This window comes from Emys orbicularis, chromosome 12 (genome assembly GCF_028017835.1).
Source record: "Emys orbicularis isolate rEmyOrb1 chromosome 12, rEmyOrb1.hap1, whole genome shotgun sequence".
Taxonomy (NCBI): domain Eukaryota; kingdom Metazoa; phylum Chordata; order Testudines; family Emydidae; genus Emys; species Emys orbicularis.
The window spans coordinates 44,786,502-44,800,699 of record NC_088694.1 but is presented as its reverse complement, the minus strand read 5'-3'; the positions used below and the strand labels follow the sequence as shown (position 1 = coordinate 44,800,699).

The following is a 14,198-nucleotide window of genomic DNA, read 5'->3' as shown; positions in this document are numbered from 1 at the left end:
ATAACCTATTTATTCTCCCAACCCACCTGTAAGGTTGGGAAGTGCTATTATCTCTATGTTACAGACAGGGGGAATTGAGATGGGGTGAGATTTTTCTTAAGCCTCTATGTCATTTATAGGCACAATCCCTCCTACTTCCAATGGCATTTGTCCTCCTAAATCATTTATGTGCTTTTGTAAACTCCCACAAAGACCCTGATCCAGGTTCAATTTACTCTAAGTGACTTCAGTGAAAGCTGGATCACAAGTTACTTTGCAGGGTCAGCTCTAGAGTTCATTGTTGCCTACTTGGTAGATCCTTGCTTGCTTGCTTGTTTTGTCACTGCTAGAGATGGATGCCTGACCATAATTCTCTTGACCAAATTTTAAACCCATTGCAGAATGGACATGTGGCAGCAGTCCCAGGATCTCATGCATTTGCTTCTTATTATGGTGTTTTGCTATTTAGAACACATTCTGAGCTGTATGTGAAGGAAAATACTTTTCACCCAACTTGTTTATCTAAGTGGCCTGGCAAAACTGCCATTAACAACTTGCTTTGAGAGAAATGAAACCCACTTCTCCATGCAGTCAATGCCGCCGCCGCTGCTGCTGCTGCTGATGATGATGATGATTAAAAATAATGGCATTTTATTTCTCCATCAAAATATTGATTCACTTCAGAACAATGAGCAATTACACTTTCTGAAGAGATTGATAGACAGATAGATATGTCTATATTTTGATTGAGAGAGCAAGAGAAGAAGAGAGAAAAGATTTTGACATGACTACAACCATACATTTACTCGAGTAAGGCTGGGGGAATGTTTCTAGGTAATCCCTATGGATACTCACAATGAACAGCAACTTACTCTTTAAGTCCCTTCAGTTACAATGAGACACTCCTGGAATAAGTTCCCACCCAACATGAGTAAGAGTGAGAGATAGCTGACAATGTAAACAGCAAACACTTGTCAAATAGAAGTCAAGTTCTGCCTGGAATTTTCAAAGGAGCCTAATGGAGTTAGGTGGACAGTTCTCTTAAGATCCATTCAAAATCCTATGGTTTCTATCCCACTGAAAGATAAAATGTTGGGATTTTCAAAAGAACATCAGTGATTTAGGAACACAAATCCAATTGAAAATATATTGGTAAATCCTCAGCAATGCTTAAATAACTTAGGAGCATGAGTCCAATTGAAAGTCAGTGAACATTGGCCATAGGATCCTAGAAGTCACTCCAGCAATTTTGAAAATCGACTCCAATTTCACATTCTACTTAACACCCTCATAGATAGTACTGTGGTCCTTCCATATTACCGTCTCATTCTAGTAAAAGATTTCCATATGGCTTTTTTCACATCTTTATACCTTAGAGTATAGATCAGAGGGTTTAGCAGTGGGGTAATGACACAATAGAAGACAGATACCACTTTGCCTAAACCAAAGGAATATGTGCTCGGGGGCCTAACATAGGTGAAGATGATGGTCCCATAGTAGATGGTCACCACAGTGAGGTGAGAGGCACAAGTGGAGAAGATCTTTTTCTGAGCTTTGGCAGATGTCAGCTTCACGATGTTGGCTATGATGTTGACGTAGGAAGACATGGTGAGCAAGAAGGAGCTCAGGATGACCAGAGAGCTGCAGGTGGTCATCCTGAATAGCCTCCTGAATGTAAGTGTCAGAGCAGGACAGTTTGAAGATTGGGTCTGAGTCGCAGAAGAAGTGGTTGATTTTCTGAGGGCCACAGAATGAGAGCTGGGAGATTAGAATTGTGGGCAAGAGTGGGGAGAGGAATCCACCAACCCATGAACTGGTGGAGAGGTGGAAGCACAACCTATGGTTCATGATGGTAGTGTAACGCAGTGGGCTGCAGATTGCCAAGTAGCGGTCGTAGGCCATGACGGCCAGGAGGAAGCATTCAGTGACTCCTAGAGAGAAGAAGAAGTAATACTGAGTCACACATCCGTTTACTGTGATGGTGATGCTCCTGGACAAGAAGTTGGCCAGCAGTTTGGGCACAGTGATTGAAGTGTACCAGATCTCTAGGAAGGAGAGATTCCCCAGGAAGAAGAACATGGGGGTATGGAGGAGAGGTTCTGCCAGGACAACGACGATGATGAGAAAATTTCCCATGAGCGACAGCATGTAAATGAACAAAATAAACATAAAGAGGAGAACCTGGTGATTCTGGAGGCTGCTAAATCCCAGGAAGATGAATTCCTTCACTGTGGTTTGGTTTGCTTTTTCCATGGCTGCATAGTGGTTAATCTGGGAAGAGGGAACGAGATCAATGGAGTGATTCAACACTGGGTAGTAAATAGAATATTCCTATGGATATAAAATAGAGATGGACCAGAGCCCCAAGTCCAAACACCATCAGACTAACCAGAAATTGATATCCTGATCTGAATGTTGTGTTTGGCTCCTCAGTCTATATGATGAAGATCCCAGATAGGGTTACTTTCAAACTCTGAATCCATTGCAGATCAGAACACCATGCCAGGTTGCAGGACTCTTTATTTACATTGGGAAGCATTGGCTTATCTGAATGTACCCACTGACTTTGTGTAAATAACTGCTCACTCCTGTGATGAGGAGATTCACAGTTCAGCCTTTTGGCATTTTAGGTCAATTTCTAATATAAGCATCAGTGTGAGGTACCACAATTCAATAAACATGTTACTTGGATCTAAATCGTGAAGTCATCACTCAGACCTTACTCAAAACTGTACTGACAATGGTATTTAGGTGCCAAAGCTGCAGATCAATGCCGAGTGGAATTTACAAAAGTGCCTAAATGATTTAGGCACCTAACTCCAATTAACATTCTGGGAGTTAGATGACTAACTCATTTAGGCACTTGTGAAAATCTCACTTGGCACCTATCCATTCAGTGCATAAATATCTCAGAAAATCTGGCCCTCAGTCCTTATTTGGGGGCAGATACTGGTACCTTTAGACAGGCTGAGTAGTACCTTGGTTTTTGAATAAACCAAATGAAGTAAAGGGAATTGTGTATGAAGGGAAGCACTATTTGGTATGAGTAGGACTGTTAAAATCTTTCCTTTAGAACATCCATGGTCCTTCCTCCATCAAATTAACCACTGAAAACACTAATTGAATTCTGTAGCTCCTAATCAGTCCTTTCGTTTCTTTTCCTTTCCTGCTCATCTTGTTTTCCTCCTTCACCTCCAATAATTTAATAATATTAAATGCCAAAAGTTTATTATTTTTAGTAGTAACTTCATTGTAGACACCAATGGAAGATGATAACACATATATACATAGAAATACACAAATAGGCATATACACAAATAGACATTCACAAACTGAGAAACAAACACAGACACACAGATATAAACAAACCATTGGGCTACAGAATCAGTCTCTCTCTATCTCTTTCTCTCTCTCTCTCATAACACTCTTTGAGAGGTCTTGGTTTCATCCCAATGTGTTTTTCCCCCCCACAAAACTGAATTATTGTTTTCCGGACAGCCCTACACAACCCAAACCTGAAATGAGTAATTTGGCCCAGACCCTCAACGTATTTACGCTCTGAACAACCACTGAAATCTGAAGTCTACAACCTCTGAGGACCTTTGCTTTCTCAATGATATTTGCACAAGTATAAAGTATTTAACTAAATCAGTTTGCCGACTGAGATCCAAAGATATTGATTATGATGACAGGATAACGGTCTAGGAGGAAATGAACGGACACCATAGAAACATTACACACAAACACACACCCTACAGCCTTCAGACTGCCATGGAGGTCAATGACTATCAACCCAGGTTTGACTGAATGACAGGCAACTTTGAAACTAACAGAAACTAATTAGATAGATAGATAGATAGATAGATAGATAGATAGATAGATAGATAGATAGATAGATAGATAGATAGATAGATAGATCTGTCAATTTTGTGGTGTAATTGGTCTCCATCCTACATTTCAATCCCTTTCTCTCACATGTATGGCAAACTGAAAGAGAAATAAATACTCTTTAGCAGATCCCCCACTGGGCTAAATCAGCATAGCTTCATTGCAGTAAAAGGAAATGAATCCATTTACACCTGCTGAGGGTTGACTCAAAAGGTCTATTCTATTCTATTCTCTTCTCTTCTAGGCCTTCTACCACATCCGTATCCATGACATCTGAACATCCTTCTTGCTTTTTGCGGTTTTGCCTGTGTGTGTGTGTGCGATACCCTACCTTTCTGCACCTTAGATTTTGGTTTTGCATGCATCTTCAACAGGGAGCTCTTGCTTTCTGATATCTAACTATACAAGTGGAGATCTGGCATTTATTCCAGTTTATTAGAGCAAACCCTTGGGAATCTGAGCTCTGTCTGAATACAGAATTTGTAAAAGACATAGATACAAATATCTCCAGAGTTTAATTAGGCAAACGCTAGTGTGACTGATACTTACATTAATGTAACAGTTTAAATGTCAAGCAACAGATACGTCTGGTTTGAGAGAAGTCACGCTAGAGAGGAAGGATGGTGTTATCTTAAAAACGCTGGGCTGGAACTCAGGGAGTCCCATGTAAATTCCTGGCTCTGCCACAGAATCCTTGTGTGATCTTGTGCGAGTCACAAAGGCCAAACTTTTGAATACATTCTGTCAGCTGTTCCCATTGACTCCAACAGAGTCACCACCAGTTTACACTATCCTAGAATCTGGCCCACTGATTTCAATGGTGCTACATTGAGTTACACCAGCTGAGCAGCTGAACCAGGACAAATAATTGTCCTATTCAGGATTAGGCTTTAACTATGACCATTAATTATATTATTCATGATAGAATGATGGAAAATCGTAATAACATACAGTGTTTATGTTTGCTTTTTATTTAATTTCTTACATTTTCACACTGAGTTATGTTTGCATAATGCAATTCATACAAAGAGCTGTATATGAGACTTGTTTTACCCTCCACTGAAATGTAGCCACTTCTGAGGAAAAAACCACAATTGCCCAGATAATTTTCAGCTAAAGCTGGTATTGTTAAATGAATATTTATATGCTAATACATTTCTCCCCAGGTTGCTTTACCAGTTCTACAGGCACAGAGCAATACTACACAAGGGTCCAGGGAAGGAAGTAAATATGCAGTTTGTGAAGGATGTGGGGCTACTTGTAATATGTTATTAATATTATTTGTTCCATCAGTTTGTCTGAGTGTTATTGTCATAGAGTTTAGGGCCAGAAGGGACCACCACATCATCTGGCCTGATCTCCTGAATAGCAAAGGACACTGGGAAACAGCCTTTTCCAAACACAGTATTGTTGAAGGTTTGCTCTAGTTGAGAAATAATTATTCTGGGGAAGTTCTCTGTACTGCATTGATAAGGGGGTCAGACTTGAAGGCCACAATGGTCCCTTCTGGGCCATGGAATCTATCTATCTATGAATCCCAACCATCCACCCACACACTAACCCAACAGACAATATGATTACAAGGAGTTAATTCAAGCAGGGGTTAGTTGCATGTATGCAAGAAAGGGGGCACAGTTTTAGATACCCCCCATTTACTGATACTTATAGGACAATACAGGTATAATTCACTTTGAAGTTTTACTTCGGTTGATCTTGTTTGTTTTGGCAGGGGAGATGGGAGACCCAACCCAGGAGGTATTCAAGATGGAAAAATTGGAGCAAAAAACATTTGGGTGAATAAAAGAACAGTCTCTGAAGGCCAAGGGAGTGTGAATGAGGCACAACTGGGGAGCAGACTGAACCCCAGGCCTCAAGGGAAAAGGGCTCTGACATAAGTTAGACCTACCTCAGCCATTAGAGATGTGTACAGGCCTATTATTGTGTTACCATCATTTTCTCTTGTTATGCTTTGTTCCTACTGTAGAGATTCTGGGTATGTCTACACTAGAAATGCTATAGTGTTGCAGCTGTGTCATGTAGACACTTATTACATTTATGGAAGGGATCTTCCATTGCTGTAGAAAATCCACCTCTCCAAGAGGCAGTAGCTAGGTTGACGGAAGAATTCTTCTTTCGACCTAGCAGTGTCCACACCAGGGCTTAGGTTGGCTTAACGACATGGCATAGGGAGTGAATTTTTTCACATCCCTGAAAGATGTAGTTAAGCTGACCTAACTTTTTAGTGTAGACCAGGCTTAAGATTCATAGATCTTCTAGTCTGACCTTCTAGTCTGACCTCCTTATCAATGCAGTACAGAGAACTTCCCCAGAATAATTCTTTCTCAACTAGAGCAAACCTTCAACAATACTGTGTTTGGAAAAGGCTGTTTTCCAGTGTCCCATCCGCCCTCCCCCCACCTTAGCTGACATAATTATACCTTCAATGCACACCCTCGGTCCCACCCCTTACGATGTATGGTCATTTCCATTTTGGAGGGTCGTGTGTCTGGGGTCTTCGTCCCACCTCTTTTGTATCCCATGGGAGGGAGGGGTAAGGAGTGAGGTTGTGTTCTGGACAAGGCCAGGCCTTTCTTTGTCTTTTAATGTGTCTTATGTCTCCCCCACCCTAACCCTCTTGCCCCTCCTAACTGGTTGTTTGACCTTGGCTTGAGAGTGAAGGCAGGCAGCCTTCCAGTGTATTCTCATAATTACACTCCCACTATACCCTATAACACTTTTAACTGTTATTATCTGTTCTCATTATACTAACAAACCCATCTGGCTGGGCAGAAGCAACACACACAGTGTCTTTGTCCTTTGTTCACACATGATAGTATAAGATATAAGAGTATCAAAAAGTCAATCCAAAATTCTATCCCAGGCTCACAAAGAGGCCTATATACTAACACACAGGATCCCACTGCAGGACAGGTGATGGCAAGAGGGCCGTAAACTAGAGGGGTATAGCCTGAGAGACCAGAGAAGGGTCAAAGGTGAAGCCAGGATGAACTTTGTGCAAATGAAATTCTCAGTGAAATGTAATTGCAGATACAGTAATTTGGTTAGGATGCCCAGAGTAAAACTTTACATCTTGCAAAAAATTACTATGGTAACTTTAATGGACAATGGAGGCAGGGCCACATATTTACCTGAAAAAATGGCACCTCCTAACAGCCATTTGGGTCTCTACTTATTCCAGGGGAAGGACCCTCCCTACTGAGCCATCCATACTACTCACTGCAGTACAATGTCCTCTAATACTGTTCTGGGCATTGGAGTAAAACCTGTTGGATAGAGGAAAGTGCAGTCTACTGAGCCACCCACTCTGCTCACAGCAGCACAGTGCCCCCTAGTGCTGCCCTATGGTAATTAGGGCTTTTCTCAAAGCCTTTTTCATCTCCCTGTTCCTGAGACTATAAATCATGGGATTTATCAAGGGGGTGACCACTGTGTAAAACACTGACACTACTTTGCCTAGGTTGAATGACTGATTGACCCCTGGCCGGACATACATGAAAATAATGGTCCCATAATAGATGGAAACCACAGTGAGGTGGGATGCACAGGTGGAGAAAGGCTTTTTCCACTCCTTGCCTGAAGACATCTTGAGGAGCGCAGCCACAATGTGCACATAAGAAGCTATGGTGAATGTGAAGGAGCACAGGATCACAACAGAGGTGAGTGTGTATCCGGCCACTTGCTGGATATAAGTGTCAACACAAGAAAGTTGGAAGAGCGGGTCTGCATCACAGAAGAAATGGTCTATCTGGTCAGGGCCACAGAAGGGGAGCTTGGAAATCATGAGTGTAGGCAGCAAGGGGGAGAGGAAGCCACAGACCCAACAGGCAATGGCCAGGTTGAGAGAGAGCCTGTGGTTCATGAGACCGCTGTACTGCAATGGATTACATATGGCCAAATATCGGTCATAGGCCATGGCGGCCAAAAGGAAGCATTTGGTGGCCCCTAGAGAGAAGAAGAAGTAATATTGAGCAATGCAGCCACCCACAGTGATGCTGGGTCTCCTGGACAGGAAATTGCAGAGCATCTTTGGGACAGTGACCGAAGTGTAGAAGACCTCCAGGAAGGACAAGTTGCAGAGGAAAAAGTACATAGGTGTGGGGAGTTGAGGATCCAGCAGTGTCAATGCAACAATGAGGGAATTTGCAATCAGGGATGTGGTGTAGATGATTAGAAAGACCAGGAATAGGGACATCTTCACCACCCATTGACTAGTGAATCCCAGTAACATGAATTCTCTCACCACAGTCTGGTTGTTCTGTTCCATGTCTCCATTATTCCTGAAACCTGAGAGATGCATAGAATCACAGAAGTTAGACATTTGGTGGTTCAAATACTATCTCAGCAATACGTTATAGGAAATTTAGGAAGAGAAAGAGAGGAGGTGGAGAGAGAGATGCCATTCTGGTTTCAATATTTTTATAGATAACATGATTAAAAACAGTATCAGAACTGTACCTGAATTTTTTGTTTACTGAAAAATGGGGCTGAGGTAAATGAAAATTATCAAATACTATACATACATATTATGAATAAAAGGGTATGTTGAACCAGGCAATCATAGGCTGGTTAGTCTAACATAAATCCTGGGCAAAATAAATGAAAGTCCAGTAAAGATTTAAACTGATAAAGAATTAGAGGGTAGGAATATAATTAAAATAGACGTAATTCAAACAAAGTGTGTTTTAATACAGCCAAAAGTAATGCTATACAACTAGGAACAAGGATTGCAGGCTAGACCTACAGAACTGAGGACTATATCATGGAAAGCAATGACTCTGAAAAGGATATAGTGGTCATAGTGGACAAACTACCGAACATGAGCTGCCAGTGTGATGCTGTGGTAAAAAAACAGGATAAATGTCAGCTTTGGATGTATAAACAGGGGCGTGCTGAGTGAGAGCAGGGAAGTGATTTTACCCCTATATATGGCACTGATGAGACTGATACTGGAATACCACATCCAGTTCTCACGTTCACAGTTTAAAAGGATGTTGAAAAACTGGAGCAGATGCAGAAAAGAGCCACAGAAAGTGCCGCAAGGACTGGAGACAATGCCTTACAGAGAAAGACATAATGAACTCGGTCAGCTGAGCTTATCAAAAAGACTGAGAGGTGACTTCATTACCATATTTAAGTACCTTCACAGGAAGAAAATACTGAGTATTTAAGGCCTTTTTAAACTAGCAGAGAGAGGCAGAACAAGAACTAATGGCTGGAAGCTGAAGCCACACAAAGTCACATTAGAAAGTAGGCACCACATTTTTAACATATAGGGGGTGACTGTTCTCAGGGCACCCAAGACTGTGAGTCACCTTGTAACTCCCTTTCCCCACTGAGAGTGAGTCTTTCTTGTGATAGCTGGGTGGCAGCTCCTGGGCACTGACAGATCTTCAGTCACTAAAGCATTCTCCCCCGGGCTATGCCAGCCGTTCTGTCACCAGGCAGGCTAATGCTAGGTGCACCTCAATCCCCAAATCCCATTGAATCATTCCTTGGTGATATCCTGCCCCTGACACTGTCTACTCAGAGAAATTCCAGATCCTCTGCCCCTGGAAGTGCAATGTACCTCAGTTTACCAATTTTGTCTTAAACCACTGTTCCTGTAACCCTCACAACACCCATGAGGCTTTATAACAAACAAAAACTAGGTTTATTTATGAAGGATTAATTATTTAACTAGAAACAAGAGGGTGTGGTGGAAACAAATGACCACAGTGGAAAACAAAATCATAAAACACAAACCTAGGTCTACACTTACCATTAATGACACATCCTATATAATGAAGTAGATTTCCCACAATGTTCAGTCCATTGCAGAGCTGGCTTGTTTCTCAATTAGCAGGATCTAAATGTTCATGAAACATGGGGTTGTCCTCAGTGTATGGAAGAAGTGTATGACTTTCCCTATAGTCCATTATACTGAAAACAGCCTTTTGTTTCTATTCACAAGCAGAGCAAACTCCTGCCTTGTTGAAGAGTTTCTTACCTACCTTTAAGTGGTTTGGATTGTTTGGCTGTTGTCTTCACCAAGATACATCACCTCCTGGCGACTAATTTCTACTCCAGGTCCATAAGGCAGACTTTCTATATCAATATATTATTCTTTAAATATTATCTATACATATATCTTGCAATGATTATGAGTTTGACAAGTTGTGAGCTTTCTGTAGATAACTAACATGTTACTCTTCATGGAAAAATATCCTGTAAGACATGTTTTTGGTATAGTGAATTTAACAGGTCTCAGATGAGAACTTTTTGCAAAGAACAGGAGACTCTCTGCCATGGGGTCTCTGGGCCAGAGAGGGTGATTAACCACTGGAAAAAAACTATCAAAGGAAATGGTGGATTCTTTGGGCTAGTCTACATTAAAGTGTTAGGTTGAACTATCTACATTGCTCAGAGCTGTGAAAAATATCACCCCTGTGCAACGCAGTTAATTCAACCTAAGCCCTGGTATAGACACCGCTAGGTCAGAAGAATTCTTCCATAGACCTATCTACTGTCTTTCAGAGAGGCGAATTCACTACAGTGATGGAAGACTCCCTGCTATTGCTTTGGTAAGCGTGTACACTACACCACTAAAGCAGCCCAGCTGCAGCTCAGCCACCGTGTCACTGTAATGTTTCTAGTGTAGATACAGCCTAGGTGTCTTGAGTCTTCAAATTCAGACTAGATGCCTATCCAGAGGTTGAGCTTTAGCCAAACACAAGTTGTTGGGTAACGGGGTGAAATTTAATGACTTGTGATATACAGGAGGTCAGACTAGATGATCTAATGGTCCCTTCAGGACTTAAACTCTAGGGATCCATTAAGCATATAAGAACAAATATTGTGAAAAATGTCATAAAATTGGAAATTCGTTCCATATCATAAGAACATAAGAATGTCCATACTGGGTCAGACCAAAGGTCCATTCAGCCCAGTATCCTGTCTACTGACAGTGGCCAATGCCAGGTGCCCCGGAGGAAGTGAACCTAATAGGTAATGATCAAGTGATTGCTCTCCTGCCGTCCATCACCACCCTCTGACAGAAGAGGCTAGGGACACCATTCCTTACTCATCCTGGCTAATAGCCATTTATGGACTTAACCTCCATGAATGTATCCAGCTCTCTTTTAAATGCTGTTATAGTCCTAGCCTTCACAACCTCCTCAGGCAAGGAGTTCCACAAGTTGACTGTGCACTGTGTGAAGAACTTCCTTTTATTTGTTTTAAACCTGCTGCCCATTAATTTCATTTGGTGGCCCCTAGTGCTTATATTATGGGAGCAAGTAAATAACTTTCCCTTATTCACTTTCTCCACATCACTCATGATTTTATATACCTCTATCATATCCCCCCTTAGTCTCCGCTTTTCCAAGCTGAAAAGTCCTAGCCTCTTTAACCTCTACTCATATGGGACCCGTTCCAAACCCCTAATCATTTTAATTGCCCTTCTCTGAACCTTTTCTAATGCCAGTATGTCTTTTTTTAGATGAGAAGACCACATCTGTACGCAGTATTCAAGATGTGGGCGTACCATGGATTTATATAAGGGCAATAAGATATTCTCCATCTTATTCTCTATCCCTTTTTTAATGATTCCTAACATCCTGTTTGGTTTTTGACTGCCGCTGCACATTGCGTGGATGTCTTCAGAGAACTATCCACAATGATTCCAAGATCTTTTTCCTGCTTAGTTGTAGCTAAATTAGCCCACATCATATTGTATGTATAGTTGGGGTTATTTTTTCCAATGTGCATTACCTTACATTTATCCACATTAAATTTCATTTGCCATTTTGTTGCCCAATCACTTAGTTTTGTGAGATCTTTTTGAAGTTCTTCACAGTCTGCTTTGGTCTTATCTACATTAGGCAGTTTAGTATCATCTGCAAACTTTGCCACCTCACTTTTTACCCCTTTCTTCAGATCATTTATGAATAAGTTGAATAGGATTGGTCCTAGAACTGACCCTTGGGGAACACCACTAGTTACCCCTCTCCATTCTGAAAATTTACCATTTATTCCTACCCTTTGTTCCCTGTCTTTTAACCAGTTCTCAGTCCATGAAAGGTTCTTCCCTCTTATCCCATGACAACTTAATTTACGTAAGAGCCTTTGGTGAGGGACATTGGCAAAGGCTTTCTGGAAATCTAAGTACACTATGTCCACTGGATCCCAAGGTCCACATGCTTGTTGACCCCCTCAAAGAATTCTAGTAGTTTGGTGAAGTACAATTTCCCTTCACAAAAACCATGTTGACTTTTTCCTAACAATTTGTGTTCATCTATGTGTCTGACAATTTTGTCCTTTACTATAGTTTCAACCAGTTTGCCCGGTACTGAAGTCAGGCTTACCAGCCTGTAATTGCCGGGATCACCTCTGGAGCCATTTTTAAAAATTCGCATCACATTGGCTATCCTCCAGTCATTTGGTACAGAAGCTGATTGAAAGGACAGGTTACAAACCATAGTTAATAGTTCCGCAATTTCACATTTGATTTCTTTCAGAACTCTTGGGTGAATGGCATCTAGTCCCGGTGACTTGTTACTGTTAAGTTTATCAATTAATTCCAAAACCTCCTCTAGTGACACATCAATCTGTGACAATTCCTCAGATTTGTCACCTACAAAATCCGGCTCAGGTTTGGGAATCTCCCTAACATCCTCAGCCGTGAAGACTGAAGCAAAGAATTCATTTAGTTTCTCCACAATGACTTTATCGTCTTTAAGTGTTCCTTTTCTATCTCGATCATCCAGGGGCCCCACTGGTTGTTTAGCAAGCTTCCTGCTTCTGAGGTACTTAAAAACATTTTGTTATTACCTTTTGAGTTTTTGGCTAGCTGTTCATCAAAGTCCTTTTTGGCTTTTCTTATTATATTTTTACACTTAATCTGGCAGTGTTTATGCTCCTTTCTATTTACCTCTCTAGGATTTGACTTCCACTTTTTAAAAGATGCCTTTTTATCTCTCACTGCTTCTTTTACATGGTTGTTAAGCCACAGTGGCTCTTTTTTAGTTCTTTTACTGTGTTTTTTAATTTGGGGTATACATTTAAGTTGGGCCTTTATTATGGTGTCTTTGAAAAGTGTCCATGCAGCTTGCAGGGATTTCACTCTAGTCACCGTACCTTTTCATTTCTGTTTAACTAACCTCCTCATTTTTGCATAGTTCCCGTTTCTGAAATTAAATGCCACAGTGTTGGGCTGTTGAGGTGTTCTTCCCACCAGAGGAATGTTAAAAGTTATTATATTATAGTCACTATTTCCAAGCGGTCCTGTTATAGTTACCTCTTGGACCAAATCCTGTGCTCCACTCAGGACTAAATTGAGAATTGCCTCTCCCCTTGTGGGTTCCTGTACCAGCTGCTCCAAGAAGCAGTCATTTAAAGTATCGAGAAATGTTGTCTCTGCATTTCGTCCTGAGGTTACATGTTCCCAGACAATATGAGGATAATTGAAATTCCCCACTATTATTGTGTTCTTAATTTTGATAGCCTCTCTAATTTCCATTAGCATTTCATTATCACTATCACTGTCCTGGTCAGGTGGTCAATAATAGATCCCTAATGTTATATTCTTATTAGAACATGAAATGACTATCCATAGAGATTCTATGGAACATGTGGATTCACTTAAGATTTTTACTTCATTTGATTCTACATTTTCTCCCCCCCCCCCCCCCGCAGGACCTGTTCTGTCCTTCCGATATATTTTGTACCCTGGAATGATTGTGTCCCATTGATTGTCCTCACTCCATCAGGTTTTTATAATGCCTATTATATCAATATCCTCCTTTAACACGAGACATTCTAGTTCACCCATCTTATTATTTAGACTTCTAGCATTTGTGTACAAGCACTTTAAAAACTTGTCACTGTTTATTTGTCTGCCCTTTTCTGATGTGTCAGATTCTTTTTTATGTGAATGTTTCTCATCTGATCTGGCCCCTAGTTTATCCTCTTCCATCCTCTCCTCCTCACTAAAACCTAGAGAATCTCTATCAATAGACTCTCCTCTAAGAGAAGTCTCTGTCCGATCCACACACTCTTCTGCAGCAATCAGCTTTCCCACACCTCTTAGTTTAAAAACTGCTCTGCAACCTTTTTAATGTAAAGTGCCAGCAGTCTGGTTCCACTTTGGTTTAGGTGGATCCCATCTCTCCTGTATAGGCTCCCCCTATCCCAAAAGTTTCCCCAGTTCCTAATAAATCTAAACCTCTCCTCTCTACACCATTGTCTCAGCCATGCATTGAGACTCTGAAGCTCTGCCTGCCTTCCTGGTCCTGTGCATGGAACTGGAAGCATTTCTGAGAATGCCACCATAG

General features: G+C 41.2%; 1 protein-coding gene and 1 pseudogene across 1 annotated transcript; both read right to left on the bottom strand.

Moving 5' to 3' along the window:
* Positions 1 to 1,295: 1,295 nt before the first annotated feature.
* LOC135886291 (olfactory receptor 11L1-like) lies at positions 1,296 to 2,232 on the bottom strand (annotated as a pseudogene).
* A 4,984-nt stretch (positions 2,233 to 7,216) lies between these two features.
* Positions 7,217 to 8,152, bottom strand: LOC135886290 (olfactory receptor 11H2-like). The gene has a single exon (XM_065414105.1). It carries the CDS (start codon positions 8,150 to 8,152, stop codon positions 7,217 to 7,219), a length of 936 nt encoding a protein of 311 aa, XP_065270177.1.
* Positions 8,153 to 14,198: the final 6,046 nt, after the last annotated feature.

Excerpts from the sequence above, each read along its gene's own strand:
- LOC135886290 (XM_065414105.1), bottom strand. The coding sequence starts at position 8,152 with ATGGAACAGAACAACCAGACTGTGGTGAGAGAATTCATGTTACTGGGA.